The 25158-nt window shown below is 43.6% G+C and overlaps 1 protein-coding gene across 1 annotated transcript in view; it reads right to left on the reverse strand.

Annotated features, from left to right (window-relative positions):
* Positions 1 to 20792, reverse strand: part of PIP4K2A (phosphatidylinositol-5-phosphate 4-kinase type 2 alpha) — a 165431-nt gene extending 144639 nt beyond the window's left edge. Inside the window, exon 1 of the mRNA XM_058532564.1 lies at positions 20435 to 20792. Within this exon, the coding sequence (XP_058388547.1) occupies positions 20435 to 20578 (144 nt within the window). The 5' untranslated portion in view covers positions 20579 to 20792. The remainder of the gene's footprint in view (positions 1 to 20434) is intronic.
* Positions 20793 to 25158: the final 4366 nt, after the last annotated feature.

Consider the following 25158-nt stretch of genomic DNA (forward strand, 5'->3'; position numbering starts at 1 on the left):
ATATAAATAAAAATTCATATATTGAGGGCATATGCTCAAATTATTCACTGAGGAGATGCACAATAAAAACTTGGATACTTATAGGTAAATCAGTGGTAATCACTCCCGTTTATCTCTGCTTTTCTCAAGCTCGCAAAAAGTAACGACTTTTAGCATCATTTATTACTTAATCGTTTTTCCCAATACAATCAATAATGCTTTTTTTCTCTTTTTGGTGAGGAAGATTAGCCCTAAGCTAACATCTGTTGCCAATCCTCCTATTTTGCTGAGGAAGACTGGCCCTGGGCTAACATCCATGCCCATCTTCTTCTACTTTATATGTGGGACACCTGCCACAGCATGGCTTGATAAGCAGTGCATAGGTCTGTGCCAGGATCCGAACCTGCAAACCCCAGGCTGCCGAAGAGGAGCACGCAAACTTAACCACTATGCCACCAGGCCGGTCTCTCAAAGGGATTTCCTGGGATGTCTACCCAAAGAAAAAAATCCCTTATACCAAGCAAATATATCTATTTCACAAATAGAAATTTACAAGTTATTTCTCCCTCATCAAATTCAATATGTAAAAAATTTCTTCCCGCTCATCATACCTAAGAACGTGTCTTGTTTTCCTCATTATAAAAGTATTGCATGCTCAGGGCTGGCCCCGTGGCTTAGCAGTTAAGTACATGTGCTCTGCTACTGGCGGCCCGGGTTTGGATCCCAGGCACCCACTGACACACCACTTCTCCGGCCATGCTGAGTCCACGTTCCACATACAGCAACTAGAAGGATGTGCAACTATGACATACAACTGTCTACTGGGGCTTTGGGGAAAAAAAGGAGGAGGATTGGCAACAGATGTTAGCTCAGAGCCAGTCTTCCTCAGCAAAAAAAAAAAAAAAGTATTGCATGCTCAAAATTTTTAAAAAAGTCAAACTATAAAAAAACATATGTAGAAAGTGAAAAATAATCTACAATCCCTCCGCTCCTCAGAGAGAGATGTAATCTTTTCAGAACATGTCCTCACTCAGCATATCACAGTCACTTCATAGCAGTGCACTGACCTCCATAAACATATTTAATGGCTACAAAGTATTTCAATACACAGATACATCATATTTTTTTAGCCCAAATATCACATTAAAGGATATTTATATTATTTCCAATTTGTTTATTATTATAAAAGCTCAGTGTTTTTGTTTTTGTTTTTTAAGGAGATACGGGATTAAAAGGTCTCTCTTCAGCTGGTATATTCAACAGTTATAAGCAAATGTTTCCAGCTGAACTCATTTTTTAAGACTGTTCCACATGTCATCAGAACAGTCTTTTCTTCTTATAAATAACCAAATTGAAATGAATTCTTAAATAGTCTCTCATTTTTGAGGTTCAGAAATCAGAATAAATTTGTTCTGAAATAGGATTTGGCCACTCTGGTTAAGTAAAAAACAACTCATTCCATTCAAAATATTACTTTGTACTGAAGCTTTTTTGAACTCTTGCTGAAAGTTTTCACACAAGGAAACAAGGTACTTTCTTTTTTTTTTTTTTTTAATTTTATTTATTTATTTCTTTTTCCCCAAAGTCCCAGTAGATAGTTGTATGTCGTAGTTGCACATCCTTCTAGTTGCTGTATGTGGGACGCGGCCTCAGCATGGCCAAAGAAGCAGCGCGTCGGTGCGTGCCCAGGATCCAAACCCAGGCCGCCAGCAGCAGAGCACGAGCACTTAACCGCTAAGTGACGGGGCCGGCCCAACAAGGTACTTTCTTAAAAACAGAAAGAGCATAGAAGATTTATATTCATAATTCTGTGACTTATAAAACATGAATTAAAGAGAATTCTTTAACAGGATAGAATATTTTCTGCTTTTTGTGTCGAACATTTAATATTTTAAAATAATAATAGGAGAGGAATAATTCTCTATTAGGTAATTACCCATGTATATTACCATCTTTTATAAAAGGGCCTTAATTTTCTACTTAATTCAAGCTTTAAAAAATAAAAATCAATTAAGGTTCAATTTTAAAAGAAATGTACTATCCAGGGGCTAATTTTAAAGCCTGCATCCATCTGAAATAGTCAATAATTTAGGCACCTGAAAATTGGCAACTGCAGTTACCAATGTCACAATAAAACATATCCACATAAAGTGGAAATAACAGTTTATCTGGATGGCTTGGGTTTACAAACATGACCTTTCCTTTCTTTACAAGAGAGCTCTGCCTTTGTTCCTTCAATTTTCTTCAATGTTCTCAGTTCTTTTTCTTCAGCCAAAGAGAAATGTTACTTTTAATATTATGTAAAAGATTTAAATATTAAAATAGGAAATTTTATTATATTATGAAAATACACAACAGGGCCAGCCCTGTGGCCTAGTGGTTAAGTTCTGTGCACTCCGTTTTAGCAGCCCAGGTTCAGTTCCCGAGAGTGGACCTACACCGCTCGTCGGCAGCCATGCTGTGGCGGTGACCCACATACAAAATAGAGGAAGATGGGCACAGATGTCAGTTCAGGGTGAATCTTCCTCAGCAAAAAAGAAAAAAAAACCCACAATATACTCATTCACATCTGCTAAAAGGAAAAATTACATTGCTTTCTCCTTCCTGAATATCAGTTCTCTAACAGAAAAGAGCCGGGCACTCAGTCTTCTGGCGAAGCTTCAGCCTCCCGTACCTGGCCTTCCCAGGTTGCAGAATGTTTGTAAAGTCAGCACAGGTGACTAACATATTTACATCAGATAACGCTGAGCAGAGTGGACAACACAGAGAACCCAGCTCCAAGCCAAGTGACAGCACTACAGAGGGGAGATAACATTCAACCTTTAAAAAGCAAACACAACGCTCTAATCGCGGACTCCAGTGGATGTCACATCACATTTTCTGAACAGCTTCATCTGAATCATCCATAGGTCGAGTCTAACGTGAAGCAGTGAGACTGGATCACCAAGTACAAATCCCTGCCCATTAGACTTCTATTGGAAGGACCCTGCCTGCCACTACACGCCGTGGGTTGGGTGTAATGTAAGTCACATAGGGGAGGCCTGTTGAAGTGAGCCAGCCATAAACAGTGGACACCACACTGCTTCTGGGACCCAAGGACTCTCTGCCTGACACGTGACCAACCTCCCCTGACCCAAGCCACCACTGTCCAACTCTACCTCAACCCCAAATGCCAGACCTTGCACTTGGGGGAAAGCACACGGTTGGTTTTGCTGCTTATATATTTTTTTAAAACAAACAAAAGAAAGAAAATTATCAAGCTTTCTGTTTCAGAGAACCTGAAGATTCTAAAGCAGAATGAAGAACAATTTTGTGAAAAGTGGGTCAGTTGACCCACCCTGCCTTAGAGGGCAGGGTCCTCAGTTAGCCTGTGTGGTGCCAGTCCTCTCTCCGCCAGACGTGAGGCCCCCACACTGCCCATGTGTGCACCTCTTTTGTTGAATTGCCTAAAGTTCCTCTAAACAGAGCTTTTAATGGGTTAAAAGCAACCTCTAGAGCCAGCCCTGAGGGCCTAGTGGCTAAAGTTCAGCGCTCTCACCACTTCAGCAGCCCAGGTTCATTTCCTGGTGATGGAACCACCCACGTGTCAGTTGCCATGCTGTGGCAGAAGATCACATGGAAGAACTAGAGGGACTTACAACTAAGATATACAACCAGGCACTGGGGTTTTGAGAAGAGGAAAAAAAAAAAGGAAAATTGGCAACAGATGTTAGCTCAGGGCCAATCTTTCTCTGCAAAAAAAAAAAAGCATCCTCTAAAAACAATATGTAAAGAAAAGCATATCTTTTTATTCCAATCTTTGCTGTTCAACTTAGAAATAGTCAAAACAAGGAGATGTGGTAAAGAAGCTCTCAGCCACGTTGCTGGAATTATAACTGGTACAACCCTCTTTGAAAGCAACTTGGTAACACATACCAAGAGCCTTAACGTATTCATACCCTCTGACCAAGTAAGTCCTCAACATGGGAATCTGTTCTAAGAAAATCATCCAAAATAGCGAAAAGTTTTGTACAGGGAGATGTTGACTGCAGCATTATTTATGGTATGAAAAAATTGGAATCAATGTATAGACTAGTAAAACTTCATTAGACTATTAGGCAGTCATTAAAAATTATCAGTGGTGGGGCCGGCCTGGTGGCGTAGCGGTTAACTTCGAGAGTTCCACTTTGGTGGCCCAGTGTTCGCCAGTTCAAATCCTGGGCACAGACCTACTCACGGCTCATCAAGCCATGCTGAGGCAGCATCCCACAGAGAAGAGCTACAACTCTACAACTATGATACACAACTATGCACTGGGGCTTTGTGGAGAAAAAAGAAAAAAGAGGAAGATTGGTAACAGATGTCAGCACAGGGCCAATCTTTCTCAAAGGAAAAACAACAACAACAAAAATTATCATTGTGAAAAACACATGATATGAGGAAATATATAGACAGTATAATCTCAAAGAGACAAAAAAAAAAAAGACATTGGAAGGATACACACCAAAACATTAACACTGGTTGCTTCTGGAGATAATGCTTATGGTAATTCTTCACTATATTTATCTATATTTTTCAAGTTTTTCATAGAGAAAATATACCATATATTATTATATATAAGTACTTATTAGAACTTAAATTCCACTGAAACCATAAATGTTTCTAGTTCATCTAAATAAACATAAAAAGAAAGAAGTTTTATATAATACTAAATAAAAATATTCACTATTGGCTGGATCAATTCTTCATTTACTGGAATTGGATCAAACCTGGATGAAATCTTCATCAGCATGTTTTAAATTTGTGAACATCTGATGCCAAAACTGCAAAAGAAAAGTGAATAAGCAAAGGGACACGCTAGTTTCTCCTAACCTTTTTTTTTTTCATTTAAAATGTCTCTTAAATTTCCTCCTGTCCTCCTACTTTGGCTCAATGTGCCAAAAAAGTAAAAAGTAAGTGCCTTACGGGTTTATGATAATTGTTTCTGAACAGTTCTTTCTAGGACAAAGCCTTTGAACTTTTCATCTGTGTGCAGGCAGATTCTAACTTATGAATGGGTTGTGTTCCGAACGTTCTTTTGTAAGTTGGCTGCTTGTTTCTATGGGGAAATATATTCCAAGTGTCAATGTAGTAAAAGATCTATGAGGGAGGGGTCAGTTAAAAAAGTTTCTTCTTGGTTTCTGGGCACAGAAGAAAGCTAGAGCACATTTTCAAAAGGTGAAGTTGATGAATAGCACAGGGAGACAGGGGATTTTGGAGCATGGAAACACAAGGAGTCAGGGCCGACTTTGTGAAAGATATAGGAACACGCTAGACACCTGGGAGTGAGAGAGTGGAGGGCAACACAGTCGGGCAGGAGGAAGAGTTACTAAGGAAATTCAAGAGCGCCCATAAAGAAATTAAGCTTCTGCTTGTTTAGATCTGTGTCTTCAAACTTTTAAGACTGTGGATGACTCAGCTGGGAAGGCTTCTATCAATTTACACTTGGTGATCCCTGGAAACAAAGCAATGACAATGATGGTGTATTTATTTAGGAGTAGGAGGATCCCAGCCTGGGCATACAGTCATGCAAAATACACTGTAAATATAAATGTTTCTATTACAATGCAGTATATGCTGCTGAAAAACTTTAAGTTCTGTATACACACTAGAAACAGATTTTAGGTAGACCACTCAAAACTTATGGAACTCTATCACCAGAACGCTGAAAAAAATAAAATGCTAAAAATATACATATTAGTTTTCAAAACTGTTTAATTCTAATTAAATACAGAATGGACTCTGTCTTTAAAAATGCAGTTGTGAATATCACTCAATGTTCACGTAAGGAACGATGGAGCTTACAAGTGATACAGATGAGGGCGAAATGCACGAAGATTGGAGAGAACCTTGAAATTAGTACCTCCAAGACAGAGCACCCGGCCACGTGAGTCAAGAGGAAGAACAAGGATGAGTGGGCAGCATCCACAGTCCCGTTGTCCTACCTGGTCTTCCGCCTTTGCTGCGTTAGTGTAATTTTCATCCAGCTGCTGTTACCTGGATGCGCTAAGCAGTGACGTGCTCAAGGAAAATCGTGTATAAACCAATGTCTGCATCATACACCATCATTCCCTATTTACCAATCTAGTGTAAGCCAATTTGTATTACAGAAACATGCATAAAGCAGAAAAGACCACAAATTATGCATTTTCTAAAGCAGATTCAAATCTGTAAGGGAACTTCAGAAATACTTTCTTTTCTATTGTCCAGCCTAAACAGCACCTGAAAGCTTCCTCCAGGACACCAATGCTTAGGCATCTGACATAAGAAATTTTGGATGCATGACCCGAGAAAAGCAGGATGACGCAGGGCAGCTGCTGGCGCACAGAGCACCTCTGTGCTCATCAGAAAATGAGCTTCCTCAGATGGGCATGGATGTTAGCCCAGGGCCAGTCTTCCTCAGCAAAAAGAGGAGGATTGGCAGATGTTAGCTCAGGGCCGGTCTTCCTCACCAAAAAGAAAAAGAAAGAAAGAAAATGAGCTTCCTCTGTGTGGGCAAGTTACAAAAAGGGAGCCTGTCTCTGGCTCCTGCAGCCCCTGCCACGGTGCAGGTGGCATTACTGATTTCAGCACACCCCCCCCAGTCCTCCCTCCCAGGCGCCTTTGGGCAGGTGATGTTGCATGCCATGCCACAGAGGTCATTCCTGGGGGGATTAATATGCAATACCTGCCTCAAAGTCCAGGTTGAAGAAACAAAGGCAAAGCACGTTTATTACAATTACAAATAACACTAAGCCCTGAACGTTAGGGTGTCCAGCAACTTGCAGATATGATCCTAATCCTAAATGACCAAACCTCATGAAATTAATGCAAACAGAAGAAATGTTAATAAGAATATGTGCAAAAGAATGGAAACGAATAAAACCGTAAAAATAGAAGATGGGATGTATCCCAGCACCTGCAGAAAGGTTCTGCAGTCCCCGAATTGCCACACGCCCTTCATGCTTCTGTACATGCTCCTTACTCTGCCTATAGCCTGTCTTCTCCAGTCTCTTCACCAGGTTAATTACAATTCATTGCTCAGGATCCAACTCAAGTAGCACTAACTCTATCCGGGCAGTGTATTAATCCTCTGTTGCCGTAGTATCTGTGCATACAGCCTGGGGGCAGGGTGCCCGCCCAGGAGGATTTCAAGGTTTGAGAACTGTCACGGTGCCTCCACTCAGGTGCCGCCCAGCAGCTGCACCCGCACTACAGGAGACTTCGCTCCTGTGGCCACAGTTGGCTGGATCTGATGGTCGCCAACTCTCTTTGTGTCTCCTCCTTTCTCTCACTCTTAAGAAATCTGAAATTAGGATGCAGTGTGTACGGTTAATTGCCATCGGAAATTACCTGGATCTGGGGGCAAATAAGCTTAGGAGCTGTGTAGGGTGTACTTGCACAAAGCAGTGGAGATAAGACAATATTCTTAGAGAACAGCTTCATGACAAGTGATGCAAAGATGAGAGAGCAAGTGAGGAAGGAGCTCAGGATCCTGCTCTAGGTGCGGCTCAGCTGAGGTTCCTGCACTTCTGTTGCATGAGTTACCCAGTAACCGCCACCCGGCCTCCGTTTTTCCCTTTAGCTAATGCGAAGTGTGTGACTCTCATTTACAAGCACATAAACCTTGCATGAGGCACTTCTGTTCATTCACCAATTTACCTCCTTATTGATATAACTATATGCCTCTCTTCCCTGTAAGACTGTGCATTCCTTACAAGCCAAAATTGTCTTTTTCATACTTCTTTCTGTAAGGCCTTACAGAAAATACTTTAAAAAACCCAAAACAATTATAGGCTATTGGTAGCAGAACTTTAGATATGAAAAGGACACTTTTCACAAAATGACGTACTTGTTAAAGCTGGACCATTAAACCACATCTCAGGAATCTACTTCCATCATGAACATCAAATGCTGAATTATCCATCAAATGCTGGATTTATCTATAAAATGTAACATTTGTGAAAACTTTGAAATTGGAAATATCCTTTTCACATATTAGTAAACGTAAGTGCAGATAATACACACTTTCTGGCTAACAGCCCAAAAGTTAACAATAATGTAATGAAGAGTATGGAGGGTAAGAAAAGCATTTAGGTACCCAAACTAGAACACCTCGGGGTCGCCCTCCACTCCTTCCACCCATCCCCTCATGTAGTTACCAAATCCAGCTGATTCTACTTCTGAACCACCTCTCGGGCATGCCCTTTCTCTTCACCTCCACTGCACTGCCCTTGCTCAGGCTCTGGTCATCTCTTAGCCAGAGGACAGCAGTGGCTTCCTGAGAGTCCCCCCTCCTGTCGCACTGAGTCCCCTCACTCATCCATCCCTGGGACAGCCACAAAACCACCCGACCACCCCAGGGCTCTGACTTGTCATCCTTTCTCTTAAGAAACTTTTATGCTGATTTTCCACTTCTGTTACTAGGGTGGAACTAGGTTATTCAGATCAACTCTGCCCCTGGAAGCAACTAACCATCCTCAATAAAATATTTTTTAAACAACTTCTTAAAGGCATCAAAGCATTGAAGAGGCAGGATTTACCTCGCCGAAACCTAATGAAAGCTGGATGTAAGAGCAGTCAGCCAGCCATGGAAGCCACTTGGGCTCTGAGGGCTCTGACGGTCGCCTGGGTAGAGATGGATAGAAGTCAGAGCCTAGAGCCCATCCAAGGTGGGGAGGTCTAATGGGAAACCCTTTCTCCTTAAGGCAAGGACCCAAAGGATCATACCCTCAAGGTAAGAGTGAACCAAAAATAAACCCATTCGACGCCCCAGGGAACCTAACTGTGCGGTCCAACAAGCTCCAAGCTATGAGTGTAGTTTAAGATGGGCTTGGTCTGGAGCACCCCCAGCCACCTGGCCAAAACAAACAATCCTCTCTGGAGGGACACACTTTCACCTTAAGACTTAAAGAATCCTCCCCAAATAACTGTCTAAGAGAAACGAGCAGCTCACAGCCAAAAATAACCAAGCAAACATGGGAACGAGGCATCATGAATGAGAAACAGCAGACACATAACACAGTAGAAAGAGATCCACAGAGATGCGAGATTGGGAATATCACTATTCTCACGACGTTTAAAGAATCTTAAATTTAACTTACGGCACACTTCTGAACACTGGAATTTTCAGAAGCATACCTGAAGCCATTAAAAGACCCACACTACATAGAATAAATCTGAAATAACACTGCAGTGCACGCTTCTATATAACAATGTCTCAGATTGTTTAGAAATGCATTCATGGTCCTCATACAATTCGTCTGGTGGCCTTCAACATTCTGCCGTTCTATGAGATAGTATTTACTCTCTGAGCCTTCTCTGCTCTGTTCACAAGGCAAAGTTCTTGCAGGCTGCTGTAAACATAAGCACTCTCTCTGGCATCTGCTCACGGTTACCCCCCACCTCTTATCACCAGCTCGCATGCATTGCACAACTCGCTCCGCAAAATGCTCTCAATACTGTGCTCAATCATAGCAAGAATAAATTTTACACACTGACTAAAATTTAATGTGGAAGGGCTCACGGTACCCCTGTTAAGCACTAATGGCCTACGGTTTAGAGAGTCTCGGCTCCACTCACTCATTCAATATTTATTGGGCGCCTACTGCATACAAGCACTATTCTAGGCGTGGGGCTACAGCAGTAAATAAGTCTCAGCTGCTGTGGAACTTAACATCCTGGGCGGGGGAGATAAATAACAAATACGTTACCAGCTTGGTTTCTGATAGTGTTAACTGTCACAAAGAAAAAAAACAAAGAGATATACGAGAGTGAGAGACTCCTTTAGATGAGGAGGTCAGAGAGGTCATGTAAGAAACCAACCCTTTTAGCTGAGAGACTAAAATGACCAGCGCAAGGGCCAGCCATTCAAAGACCTGAGGGAAGAATATTCTAGACAAAGAGGACAGTAAATGCAGAAGCTCTGCGGCTGCTCTAGGCTTGTCTTGTTTAAGGAACAGAAAAGACCAGTGTGGCTGGAATGAAGAAGTCACAAAGAGCATAGTGAAGGATGAGGGCAAAGGCGGAAGCAGGGCTAGGCAAGTAAGAGCTTGCAGGCCAGAGAAAAGAGTTTGAGTTTTATCTGTAATGCAACAGGAACCCTCTGGAAAGTTTTCACTGAAGAAGTGACAAGATATTTACATTTCAGAAAGATCATTCTGCCACTGCTGTAGAGTTTGGAATCAAATAGGGCAAGGGTGGATACAGGCAGACCCACAGACTACTGCAGTGTTCTAGAGAAAGAGAATTTATATGGGAAAAGAGAAATATGCAGATTCAGGACTCAAAAATGGGAGTGGTGGTGATAAAAAGAGAGGAACCAAGGTTGGTTCCTAGGCTTTTGGCTGAAGCAGAGTGAGAAAGGGGGAAAGTGACGGGAGAGGGAGGCGGGCCTGAGCACCCAGGTAGATGGTGGTCCATTTACTGAGATGGGGAAGAAACTGGGCATGACAGGAGGTGGTACAGTAGGTGGGAGCAAGAATCAAGAGTCCTGTTTGGGACACATCTGAGTATTCAAGCGAAGATATCTGGTAAGAAACTGAATATGGAGCCCGGCAGGGAAGTCAGAGGTGAAGATATCAATTTCTCAATCATCAGCATGAAGTGGTATCAAAAGCCAGGAGACTAAGTAAGATCATGTAGATAAAATATATGTAGTTACAGAAGACCGTGGAGTTCTGGAGGTCTGGAGCATTCCAACACTTAGAGAGTGGATAAAGGAGGAGGAACCTGATAAGGCACCAAGGAGTGGCTGGTGAGGCAGAAGGAAAACAAGAAATGACAAAAAGAGGTGACCCCTGGATTTGAAAACGTGACCGCCGCTGGTGATGCTCCGAGCTTCCTCAGAGTGCTGAGGATGAAAGCTAGGTGGGAGTAAGAGACAGAGAGAGTGGGAGGAGACGGGGGGGGGGGGGGGGGGGGACAGGAACTAGAGACAACAGGAGACAGCGCCTATAGACAAGGCTTGTCAACTTTTGCTCTAAAAAGGAACAGAGAAACAGTGGACGCTACAGCGAGAGATGTGACACCAGAGGAGAGTTTTTGTTGTGATGGCTGTTTATTTTGTTTTCAAGATGGGAGGGCGCAGAACAGCGAGCAGTCCAATAGAAAGTGCTGGAGTCATGGCAATAGTCCACAGCCACCCTGTCCGATTCAGTAGCCACTAGCCACACGTGGCTGCTAAGCACTTGATGTGACACACTGACTCTTAAGATTTAATTCTAATTAAATGAAATTTACATAGCCATGTGTGACTAGCAGCTACTGAACTTGACAATGCAGCCCCCGGCATGTTTGCAGGCTAATGGATTCAGCTGTCCAAAAGTTAGTGGACTGGGTGGTGGGAAGAATGGAAGTTGATGGCTTCTCTTAGTTCAGTGTCTTCTAAAGCATTAAAGGTTGTCAGCTGGGGGAAGGCAAAGGGACAAAACACAAGAGGGAAGTTTAAGGAGAGGGAAATGTGAGCAATAGTTTCAAAGAGCAAAGAACGTAGGGAATAGTAAAGTTTCAGGGTTGAGCATCACATGAGAATTACAGTAAATTTTAAAGTGGCCCTTGTCAGAACTGCTACTAAGTTTTGGCTGGCAATCATCAGCTGCTCGGCCCTTTAAAATCTGGCCTCAAACTACCTTTTCCACCACCTCCTAAAATTCTCCATCATTTACCTCTGTGGTTTCAATCTTCTTGGTAGCACAACCTTTTTTCCTCTGTACATATTTTCCCTTGTATATAGACAGTATGCATTCAGTGCCCCCAGTTAAAAAGAAAAAACAAGACAAGGACAAAAGCTGCTCTGGATGAAGCTGAGGGAGCCCTGGGTTTGAAACCAAAGATTTACCCTCGCCAGTGCTTCTCAAAGTGGAATGTGCTTACAAATCACCTGTCCACCATTAATATGTGCATTCTGCTCCAGAAGGCGTGCAGAGAGGCCCACAATTCTGCATTTCTAACAGGCTCCTGGGTGATGGCTGATGCCACTGTTCTGCAGATCACACTTGGAGTGAGTGGCAAGGCTCTAGGCCACAGCCATACCAGACCACTCACCATTCTCCACTCAGTCTGCTTTCTTTTCCCAGTGTTGTCCCCTTGCCATATATGCCTTTCCTCGCCTTCTCCAGCTGGGAGATTCTACTGCATCTTCAAGGCCCTCTCAATGTCAGCACCTCTTCAACTCTTCTCCAAGAGTCCTGGGCAGAAGTAATCATGAGCCCATCCCTGCCCCCATCTCCCACCACTTTCCCCCTTTCTCATTCTGCTCCAGCCACACAGGCTTCCTTGCAGTTTCCTAAACATGCCAAGCCAGCACTAGCCTCAGGGCCTTTGCACCAGCTGTTCCTTCTGCCTAAAATGTGCTTCCTCCACATATCCTCATGTCCAACCCCTTCATCTCCTTCATCCCCCTACTCAAATGTCTTCTTTATAAGGTTTATACTCTGACCACCCTACTTAATATGCTCCATGCCCACCAGTCCTGATACTTTAGTTATTTACATATATGTGTACGCATATATCTGTTTCCCCTGCACTTATAAGCAATTTGAGGGCAGGGTTCACAATATACTCATTTTGCATCCCAAGCACCTTGCACAGTGTCTCTTACATTTTTTTTTTAAAAAAAGGTAAAATATCAAATCAATAGCTGACATGCCTTGCAACTAACGAATCTGAATTAAATTTTTGACACCTCAAGCAACCTGACCACTAGTGGAAGCATTAGAGATACAAGAGAGAACATTATGACAAAATAGATACAGAAATTAAAGCAAGGGCACAAAGATAATTCTAAAATGGTTAATTTGTAACTCAAAGATGCACAAGGATGCCAAGTGCAATGGTGACTTTATATCTATGAACCAGGATAATGTAACAACTAATTTAACATGCACTCTAATAATTTTTCATGTTTTATCATTTAAAATGCTTGTTTAAAGATAATAAATGACAGCTAACACTTATGAAGAACTTACCATGTGCCAGCAATTCTTTAGGCATCTTACAAGTACCAATTTATTGAATGCACACAAACCTCTGTAATAGGTACTATTATTATCTCCTTTTATAGAGAAGGAACTGAGAAAGAGAAGCTAAACCACTCACTCCAGTCCACACAGCCAACCAACCAGTGCAGCGCCAAAGCCGGAGCTCTTACCCACTGTGGACAGGTGAAAAACGATAAAGACTTTGAATGTAAAGGCTTATTTTTAGGTAGGTTACTGTTTTAAAACTCCCTACAACACTTTTTATGAATAAATTATATATATCCTACATGCTTTGAATATAAGCAATGATTTTCTTTCTGCAAAGGAAAAATAGTTTTTTCTCCATATTAATACTCTGTCAAAGTATAGCTTATAAGACTAAGGGAAGGAAAGAAGGAAAGAAATGAGGAACTCCCAGGCGTGGCCCAGGCAGCTCTGCCCCGTCTCGGGCCATCCTCTCAGCTTCCGGTGCTCTATCACACAATGTTCCGGGGCTATTTGGTTTCCGTGGCCAATTTTTTCAAAAGTGGGTGGCCAGATCCTTCTTCTTAGTTTGTCAGCTCTGCTGAAACCTGTCCACCATGAGTGACCCTGCTGGTATCTGAAATACTGGTGGCAGAGCTTTCAGCATCACAGCGACATGCAGCCGTCCCAGTATGACACTGACAGACGGGTGGTGTGGTTCCCCGACCAGAAACGAACCCGGGCCATGGAGGTAAGAGCCCAAATCTTAACCACTAGACCCCTAGGACTGGCTATTGTGATCTCAGCAGGTAATTAATTCCACCTATGCACGGTCCTATGTACTACTCTCCCTGGCTACTGGGTGCTCTCCCGCATTTCCCACCCTATACCATGCCACATTTACTCTTGCAAGGGTTCTTAACTAGGTTCCACAAACCCCCAACTGGTTCATGGATGGAATTCAGGGGATCTGTGAACTTAGTAGGATGTATCCTATGTATTTGCATTTATTCCTTCAAAAGCATTATGCTAAGCAGTCCACAGCCTTCACTTTGTCATAGAGGTCCATGACAAAAAAGGAAACGTGAATAAAAGAAGATACAGGGAAATAAGGTGGGAGGTATTTTTTAACAGCTCAAGAAAGGGCAATAAATCTAGTTAGGATTGGCAGAGGTGAGAATGGGAAGGAAGAGATGGAGTCAAGGAAAATACCCAGGTATTTCCTAAATGAAATGGCATCTTTCACCTTCCTTCTACTTCTAACCTAAAAAGAGAAGCTGCCTCTACTTCCACTCATTCGCTCCTTACATCTCTAAGAGCGCGCACACACACGAATCAACCACTCTCAAAAAGTACATCCACAAACGTCATGATCTCTGGCGCACCTAATTCTACTGGCCTTCTTGCTGAGTTTTCTCTTGCTTCTTGTTTCTTCTTTCTCTGTCCTTCCCTCAAAGGCAAGTAAGTGTCCCCAAGGTTCCAACTTCTCCCTCAGAGACCTATTTTACCCTCATGGCTTCCTGCCAATCCTGCGTGGACAATGCTCAATTCTCCAGCCCAGCCCTAACCTTGCTTCTGAGCTCTAATCCCACCTTCCAACATCCCACAAGTGGGCACTGTCGCTAGAGTATCCATTGCCATCACCTGCAAGTCAACATTTCTTCTTTTTTTTGAAGAGAAAGATTCGCCCTGAGCTAACATCTATTGCCAACCACCCCCTACCCCCCACCGAAGCTCCAGTGCATGGTTGTATTATCCTAGTTGTAAGTCCTTCTAGTTCTTCTATGTGAGCCGCCGCCACAGCATGGCAACTGACTGACAGGTGGTGTGGTTCCACAACCGGGGAACAAATCCGGGCCAGCAAAGCGGTCAGAGCACCAAACTTTAACCACTATGCCAGCAGGGCTGGCTCTCAATATTTCTTAAATCAAAAAAATTTTATCCTTTTTAACGCGCAGTTCCTTCTCCTAACTTTTCTAACTCTATCACCGGTCACCATCCTTCCAAGAATTCATCCTATGCAGTCAGGGGACAAATTCTGAACATTTCTCCTTATTTTTAACGATATTCCTTCTACTGTTTTGCTACTCAAAGTGTAGCCCATGGACCAGCAGCGTCAACATCACCTAAGGGCATGACACCTGCAGAATCTCAGGATTCACAGACCTGCTGAGTCAGAATCTGCATTTTTTAAATGTCCCCAAGTGATTCATGTACACATTAAATTTTGAGAAGCACTTGTATTGTGCTTATGAATATGCTCCTAACTAACTGCATCTGAATTTGATCACTTTTAGGTATCAATTACAGAATCCTTATTATGTGTTAATTACAGTGCTAGGCTGTAAATACATTATCTTACTTAACCCTCAAAATAATCCTGTGAGGTAATCATCTGCTTTTTAAGAATGTGTAAATTGAGGCTCAAGTGGATAAGTCATCAGCTCAAAGAGCCCATAAACAATAGATGCAGGATTTGCACCTAATCTTCTGACCACACACCATTTGGCCAAACTGCACAAATTTCCTTAAATTCCAAAATTTGTATTTCAAAGGGTGTGTTGGCAGAATTAATTACTCTGGTTGACTGCGTTTTCTAATCAACTAAGGTAGATTTTGTTTATTACAATTCTGGCTGAAAATCTTTCGAATAGCAGACAATCATGCCGTAGAAAGAGAAATCATTGCTCTCCCCTGGGCATCATTCTGAATACTCAACTGCACTCTAAGGTATCTAAGGAGAAATGGAGAAGAAAAAGTATTCTGTTCTCAGGATAATCCCAAATGTTAGGGGGTATACCATGACTTGTCTAATAATAAACTTTGTGTACATCTGCTTGGCAATCTTCTTTCCACTAAAAAGTAAACGGAAGAAAAAAAGTAGTGTGAGAATAGTTCTTGAATTAACGATTAGTTGGGTTCCATTCAATGTCTAGCTAATTATTATTTTAACTGCCTCATTATATTCCGTTCAGTCAATATTTCATAGTCATTCATTTCATTTTTAAACCTAGTTTCCTTATCTTTTTCAGGGCCCAAATATAAATCCACAAACCTAAAAGACATCACTATTTCCCCAATATACTATTTACCTATTTCAAGTCCCTGACTTTGCTGAGAATGTAACAAAAGCTATGGGGTCTCTACCCAGAAAACCGCATATTCGCCAAAACACAGCTGGTGGACACTGAGATAAGCAACCCGGCTCTATTCCTAAGACAGATACCTGCCCGATACAGCCTGGCTGGGCCCCCTCCCTTCTTTTGGGGACTGTTCTTCCCCCAACTCCATCAGGTAGGAGCTGCCATTGTTACATAACTGCTTAGTCCAAAGGGAGGCCCCGACTGATTGAAGCCAGATCAACTGGAATCCCTCCATGGGATTTTTACAACTGAATCGAAGACAGAAAGTCCCTTTTAGGGGGCAGAAATGACAAAATGTGAAATTCAGGAACCATCAGTTCCCTGCCCTGTGCAGGAAACCAATCAGCTATGAACAAGAAGAAAGCCAAGACAGACAGAAAAATCCCGACAGCACCCAAGCACCTGATCCCAATTGTTCTGGAAGCCCAGCCCTATTTCTGTTCTTCTCCCGGTTTGATTCATTCTTCCTTCCAGTGACAGACCTCCAAAACCCTCCCACTATTTTAAATTTTTGCCGAAGCTCATTTGTGTTTCTACGGCTTGCGATCCAAAGATTTTAACACTAATACTGGCTACTTCTAAACACTATATTTACTTTAAACAAGTTTTATGTTCTTTAAATTTTTTCTATACAGATAATGTCTTCCTCTAGATATTTAAATAGGTTTTTAAATATTAATATCTAAAAGGCTCACATTTCACTCTGCATAAAAATCTTTGAGAATATCTATTTAAAACAAGACTTGGCTCCTATCGTTCCACATGCTCCACACACCATTAAAATACAACTTTAAGAAGCTAGCTGCCTGATCGTTTTTAGTTTAATTCCAAATGTAACAAGACAAAATTGCCTTCTTAAGTCATCTTTCCCTTTATGTATTCAATTAGATTCTCTGCTTAAAATACTTAAAATAAAAATTGGCAATGATCCATCCACTGATGGGTATTTTAAGTTAGAAAGCAGCAACATATCAAATGAACCACACAAAGTCAGGCTGATTCTTGTTGTTGAAAATTACCACCACGATGGACTTGAAAATTTCCACCTGAATTGCAATTTTTACATTTTAATCAAATAGACTTTGACTTAATAGACTACAATGCAGTCCAACTACAATCAACCCACCCAACTCTTAGTTCACACATCCCTTAAAATCACATTTCCTTCCCTCTGGTCATGGGTGTGAAAATTCCCTGAATGCTGCTGCATTTGCAAGGTTATAATAGTAATGCAACTTTTGTTATATACTACTAGTATTCCTAGTCTACGGCTCCTAATATAATGCTACGAACCTAGTGGACTATAAAAATAGTTGAATCTTGAAGTTAAAAAAAAAACTTGGAAATCATCTAGTCCAATCCCCTTATTTCACAGATGCAAACACTGATACAAAAACTAGTTAACATGCCCAAGGTCAACAGAATTAGAGAAAGAACTGGAATACAGATCCAATGAGCTTTTTACCATAATACGTAGAAGATTCCCAATCACCTTATAAGATGCCTACATGATGAGATAAATATGCCGTTCCCCTTAGTGTTCCAAATGTATGGTTCTTTCTTTTTTTTTTTTTTAATTTTATTTATTTATTTTTTCCCCCAAAGCCCCAGTAGATAGTTGTATGTCATAGTTGCACAGCCTTCTAGTTGCTGTATGTGGGACGCGGCCTCAGCATGGCCGGAGAAGCGGTGCTTCGGTGCGCGCCCGGGATCCGAACCCGGGCTGCCAGCAGCGGAGCGCACGCACTTAACCGCCAAGCCACAGGGCCGCCCCGTGTATGGTTATCTCTAATTGTCCTTAAGACAAACCCAAATGAATTTTAAAAGCATGAAATTGCTATATATTCATGACAAATCTTTTCCCATTAATTCTGATCACATTAGAAATGTAGGGAAAAACTGATGTGAATGATCTGTTCCTTCTCTGCTATGCTTTGTCAAATATCCCCATTCATATACAACACTATGCTTGGTCCTTCTTAACAATGCTGACATATTTATTCTCATACTATAAACTTTGGTGCACACAAGGTCATATAAAAACATTTATCTAATGTCAGTCTTTGTCACCTAAAATGAAATCAACCAGAAATACATGGCACTAAGTGCTTAGATTTCATCTTTATATATACGTCCTTTCTTTTTTTCAAAAATAAGAAAGAAAATTGACATTTTGAAAAACAAGGCTGTGAAACAGACCTTTCTTATGTCAACTCAGAGCCCTCAACATAAAGATATTTGGACAAAAATATGAGGGGCATTTTGAGCAATCTTTTGCACAGTGGCTGACCCTATGTGCCCAATATAATTTGCTGAATGAATAACATTGTTACATTACACACTATGGAAACTTGACTCCTTTTATGACGATACTTAGAATTGCTAACTTTTCTTGTAGGCAAAAGAAAATAACATGAAATTCACTGTCTACAAATCATACATTATTTTATAAGCCTTAAGTAGTTGCAAAATATTTCCAACTAGCAAGAAAGTCTAAACAAATGTAGCAATTCATAAATATAAGGTAGCAACACAAATGGTTACAGTAAAACATGCACAATTAGAAGATTTTCCAAAGTAAACTGGAATTCAGACTAATTCTCAGACTCTTTTTCAGCAGCATATTGTTGACACTACTTTACTAGATTAAACTCAGATACAAACATACTCCTGACCAAAACACAACTCCAAAGGAGATAAAAGCACCCATAAATACAGAACTAACAACATAAATTTTTTTAAAAAGGAAACTAACAAGAGAAATAATAAAAAAAAGCTTTACAGAATTAGACATAACTCTAAATTGTAGACTTATTACGTAGGAAAAATTTCATTTTATTTACTATAATAAAACAGGAGAGTTTTGGTGCATTAATATATGCTGTTGTAAAAGCTTACATTCCTAATTGCTAAAGAAGTTGTCAGGAAGTTAAAATGAACTTCAAGAAATCAGGCGTTAGGCTGATAGAAATAATCATTTCTCAACCTTCTTAAAAACAGTCACTCCATGCAAACACAATCAATCCTGGTACTGTTTCACCTTTTTCCCCAGCTCAGCTGGCAGAAGAAAAATACAAATACAATGCTTTTGAGCCATTTTAAACACCTTCATTAAATTGAGACTGTTCTTTAAAACACCAACACGGTTTTCTGTCATTTCTATTATGCTGAAAAGAACACACAGACATCCATTGAAATCAAAAGTAGGGAAACCAAGCTTACACTTTTCCTCAGATGCCAAGTGACTGCAGTGAGTAAGGTCACGGCCAAAATTCACAGGCTCATTTAAACTTGCACGGCTCAGCCAACAGCTCCGATCATGTTTCCTGATTCTAAGGAGATTAAAACTGCAGGAGTTTCTCGCTGGAAGATCAGCAGGAGGCTTTTTCAGACCCTCAAACCGCAGTCCGCATAGCCCCCAGCGGCGCACCTTCCATCACCTCCGGCTGGGTGTTAAGCTAACCTTTCCAAGCGCTCTCCTCCAGCCTTTTAAACAAGCTCCCCAAACGGGTGCAGTCAACCCAAGACCACCTTCTATCCGCGCCTGCCAAGACTCCCTCCCGCTGTCATCCCCCGGGCCGCCCTTCCGCAGTCGGTGACTTCGGCCTGGCTCCCCAAGGTGGGGGAGGAGGAGTGGGGAGGAAGACTCCCCGCCAAGCAGCTCCTCAGCCGGCACAGCGGCAGGGCGATGCGGGCGAGAGCAGAGGAAGATGCTAAAACACCAGTGCCATATTTACACGGGCTTTTTCTCTGCCCAAAAGATTCCTTGTGTCCGATGATACCGCCTTTAAAGGAAAAAAAGGACCTAAGCACTAAGCCGCTGCTCCAATCTCCCGGATCTCCACTATTCTCATCCCTGTTCGCCCGCGGGGAGGCTCCGGACGCTCCTAGCCTGGGACAGGTACACCTGCGCGGAGGACCCGGCCGCCCCACCGCCGCCACAGAAGGGAGCGATCGCCAGGACACTGATCCCAGCAGCCCCCGCCGGGGCTGACAGCCCAGGCGCAGCCGGGCCCCGCACAAACTTCCCAGTTCCGGGGGTGCGGGGACAGACCCGCGGGCGGACGGCCGGGGGGCGGCACTGGCCGCCGGGTTCAAATGCAGACGGAACCCCTCGTCCTGCACCCGGCCCTACGTCCAAAGGGGGTCCAAGTGGCGCCCAGGTGGCCCGGAGGGGCGGGCGCGCGCCGCGAGGCTGGGGGCACCGAGGCGCCGCGGCGGGCGGGCAGCCCCGGAGGGAGAGCAGCCGGAGGGCCGGGGCCCCGCTGGGGCTCCCCGCCCCGCAGCAGCTGCAGCAGAAGGAGGAGGGGAGCGAGGAGGAAGAGGAGGAGGAGGAGGAAAGGGACTGCGCGCCGCAGCCCGAGCCCTTACCGAGTGGTTTACCCCCCACATCAGGACGCTGAGCAGCGGATCGCTGGCCCGAAAGAGCTTCACTTTCTGCGCTACGAAGTGCTTCTTCTTGGTCTTGGTCTTGCTCGCTAGGACGGAGGACCCCAGGTTGCTGGGGGTCGCCATGGCCGCCGCCTCTGTCCCCTCCACCGCCGCGCTCCCGAGGCCGGGGACCCGCCCTCTCTACACGCCGGCCCGGGGAGGCAGCCGCATCCCCCCGGCGGCGGCCCCGGCGCGCCGTGCCCCGCTCCGACCGCCGGCGCGCTCGGCCCCGCTCGGCCCGCTTTGCCCGCTCGGCCCGGCTGGGGAGGGAGGCTGCGCTCGGCTCGCGCCCGGCCCGGATCCCGCGCCCGCCGCGGCTCGGCGCTCAGCCCGCGGCTGGACCAGGCGCGCCGCGAGCGGCTTCCGCGTTGGGCGCCGGCGTCATGACGCAGGGGGCGGGCGGGCAGCAGCTGCGGCGCCGCCAGGCGGGGCGCGGGGCGCGGGGCGCGGCCGCGGGGCCGTTAAGCTGCGCCCTCGCACTCCGGCTCCCGCTCGGGCTCCGCGGGGCCCGGCCGCCCCCTGTCTGTGCGCAGGCGAGCTCCGGGCCGCCGCTCCCGGCCCGCTGAGGAGGCCGCGGGGGCGCGTGCGGCGCGGGGAGCAGGAGGACGCCTGCAGGGCATCCCCTCCTGCTCCCCAGGAAGGAAGGATGGGGAGAGTGGGGAGGTCGGAGGAGGGCGGTGGTCAGGCGAGTGAAGGAGGCTCAGGGAACGGCCACTCACCGTGCCAAAGGTCAGGAGAGCTAGTGAGACCTGAAATACTACATGGAGACCAGGGCTTCCCTCGCACCGAGGGAAAGGAGCAGGGCGCATCGTTGGCCGCCTCCCGAAGTGGGGCGGGAATGAATTTCTTAATCCCTTTGTGCCTTTAACCATCGGGCCTTTAGGACCCTGGACTTGGGCCTTCCCACACTCTCGGAGTCATGCAGAAGGGAGACTCCCACCTAATACGCTGGGCTGTCATTTCTACCACCACCAAAACCCTCCCTGGGCAAGACTTTACATTCCTCATCGGGAGCCCTTGGTTTGGCCAGGCCGATCATGCCCGAAGTTGCATCTTCATCCACGGTGTTCCTTACATCCCTGAATTAGCCCTTCTTAATACTGGGACTACCTGACCCAGCTGAGTCAGCTACCATTCCAAGTATGTCTAAAAACCTGCCAACTCTATATCTTCCTCGGTAATCATCATGCTGTTCTAGGACTTACCCTGACTCAGGGCACTGGGCAAGCATGTTCTCTATTGTCATTATTACTCCACTCAAATACCTATTGTGTGGATACCTACTGTGTGTTTGGTAATCTGCTTGGTTCTGTCAGGGAGACAAAGGATGACAGACCCTTGTCCCTTGAGGAGCGTGAGTCTCATGGAGATGGGGAGTACAGGTCATGTGGTCGCCTTCATTTGCTCCTCCTCTTTCTCTCATGGTTCTTTAGACGTAGGGGTTGCCCCAAAGTCCTCTTGGAGTTCTTTCCCTCTTGTTTCATACTGCTGTACAAAATGATGTCTGCTCCCCCAGCATCAACCATCACCACTTAGTGGTTAAAAAAACACACCTAAATTTGTGGTAAGAAGACGTGTTGTAGCGCAGTTCTCCCACTTATTCAGCAAATCAGTTCTCTCTCTGAGCATCAGGTTCTTTGTGTTAACAATAGGGATAATCAGACACAGATGTCACTTTAGGGACTACTCTGGGCCTGGTAGTATAATTCTGCCTTACTACTTTATAGGGTGTTTGTTAGAATCAAAATCAACAGTGGACAATGGCTATGAAAAGCGCTTTGTAATCATACAGCACTATACACATACAAGATAAAAGGTAAGTATTTGCAGATAACTCATAAATTCTCCCTGGACCCTGGAGAAATGCCTGGTTGAACATCTCTACATCAATTGTCCACAGGCACCTAAAAAGGTGTCTAAAACAAAGTTCAGCATCTTTCTCCATCCCACGTGTTGCTTCATTTTTCTATTATGTTAGAAAAGGCATTCATATCACTCAATTACCCTAGCTAGAAGTTCATTTGTTTAACAAACTTTTGTTGACCCAGGATTGAAAGCTTAGCATCATCATTGATTATTGCCTCTCAGCACCACTCCACATAAACCCCTTTACCAGGCCCTGCCCTTGAAAGCAATTGTGCTCAAATATTATCTCTTCTCCGGGTGCTCTCACAATCCTCCTAGTTGAAATTAATCCACTCACTTCAGTGCTTCCGTAGTACTTTTGTTTCATAACAGCTCTATTGTACTTAACTGTATATTAATAATGCAAGACAATAGGCTAGCTGTAAATGCTAAAAAACTGAATTTAGTGATGACAGTGTTGAATGAGCCTACAGGAAGGGGAGGTGGATACCCGTGGGCACTGTCAAGTGAGGTTTTAAGTAGGAGGGTGGTAAGGTATGATGGGGAGCACGAGGTGTCATCTCTGTTGGGGGCAGACAGGGGCATAGGCATGGAGATGAAAATCCATGTGATATTGTCAGATAGTAAGGAGACTTGCAGCTTTTAAAGGACAGAATTTTTTTTCCAGCTGTGTTACGATATAATTGACATGTAACATTCGGTAAGCTTAAGGTGTACAATTTGATGATTTGATACATGTAATATTGTGAAATGATTACCACAATAAGGTTAGTTAACACCTCCATCACACATAATTACCATTTGTGTGTATGTGTAGGTGTTGATGAGAACATTTAAGATTTACGTTCTTAGCAACTTTCAAGTATATAATACAGTACTGTTAAGGGATAGGATTTTTGGTGAGTTAAGTTGCTTTGAATGGCATTTCATATAATGCCATTCATAAGTAGGTCATTAAATGACTTTGCCAATGACCTCTCACATTAACTTTGTACTCTGCAGAGGGAGTGTGTGATACAGGAGTTTGAGAGTCACAGAAATGACCTCAGAAAGTACCTGATCCACTTCTCAAATTATATGCATTAGACAACTGAGATCAAGAGAAATTTAAATGATTTCCTGACTTGTTGGGAGACAAAAAACTCTTTGAAGGCAGAGTCCATGTGGCACTCACTCTGTATCCTCCCAATGAACCTAACATACTCCCTTTCCATAGCACTTATGGCAAAGTTTTGGTGAATAAATGAAAAGGAAATTTTCACCTCTCACAACAAAGTTACACGTAAAGATTCCACACCCAGGAAATGTTTGTGCAAGTCTCCATTCAGATATACTTTACTGGGAAATTAGGTTAGATTAGATGTAGTATTTAAATTTGAGGGTTAGATACTATGTGGGTTTAGCAATGTAGCAATTTGATCACTGTTTTCATCTGGAGTTTGTGTGATAAGGAAACAATGCGTATATCCTTGGTTCAGTACCTTATTCAGGCTGCTCGTGTTGTCAAGGATTGAAGCAACCCAACTGCCAGCATTCAACAATGATCTTAACCAGATGCATGGCTAGAGAAAGAAGAGCAAGGAAGTTCCATCGCAGGATGGGTATGTGGTCTTGTCAGTCAAGGAGAACGCTGCTCCTACCCCTTTGCATTTGGCCTGTTGGGCTGTTGATCCAGGTTCCAAGGCCATCACAGCTGCAAGAAATGCTCCAGCAGCCAACTTCCCTAAGAAGAGAGAAGGAAATGGGAAGCTTGAAAGCCTCCCAATACTGACTTGTTTCTGCTTGTTATTCCTGTTGCTTCTCACTTTCTTTTACTGTAACCAACTGTATTTACTATTCTAGAAGAGCATGGTAAAAGTATAATGTTGACTAAAGTATACAATACCAGAAATGGAGGTTGAAATAGAGTGGATGCTCTGATTTTTTATTTTATTACCATTTTCATCAAAAAATAGCTTCCCCAATTGAATGATTCCAAGAAGAATTCTTCGTTGAGAAGAGGAATTCAGTAACTTCCTTAGTGCTATTTGGAAGCTTTTATGCTTTTCATTGCTCTGTCAGGAGATCAGAGCAAGATTTGGGACAATTCCATTCTATCTTCTGTAGTGTCATCCAGAGCTTTGCCATTCAAAATGCTATGATTTTGGAAGACCATTATTAAAGTGCATATACAGTCAAACCCAGCCAAAATGCAATAAATGGGATCCAAGAATTCAGTTATGACATGTGAGTTACTTTTGAGAGGGAAGGTGTTGACATAATGTGGTACAGCTTGCCATCTGGGAGTTCTGAGGGTCTAGCTGTGCTGTCCAAATCCCTCCTGGGATGGCTGTGGTTTGGCACCAGCTGGTAGAGGTTGTCCACCCAACTGAAATATTGATGGTGAATCTCCTGGCTTCTGCAGCTGGCTAGGACTTCCAGGACAGTGGCAGCAATTCCAGGAATTTACCACTTAGTTGGCAGCTGTTTTGTTGGCCTGACTTGGGGAGATTGGACTGGGAGAAGACTGGATGTAAGGAGCCAACACATAGGGTAACACTTCCATCCTGCCCCCACTTCCTCTCCACTCCCCAAGCAGAGGATGAGAACTTGAACAGCCCCCTTAGAAGACAGGAGGCTGTGTGGAGGACAGGAGTCAATCTCCAATGGCATTATATCTTTATTATGTATACTTTTATAATGGAAATAGTAACTTCCAACATTGGAGAGCAATTAATGACAGTAGATCCATATGGCAGACTTTAACACAACCAGCAAAAATGATACTTTCACAGAAAATGTAATGACATAAAATACCA

Source organism: Diceros bicornis, chromosome 36, assembly GCF_020826845.1.
Source record: "Diceros bicornis minor isolate mBicDic1 chromosome 36, mDicBic1.mat.cur, whole genome shotgun sequence".
NCBI classification, from domain to species: Eukaryota; Metazoa; Chordata; class Mammalia; order Perissodactyla; family Rhinocerotidae; genus Diceros; species Diceros bicornis.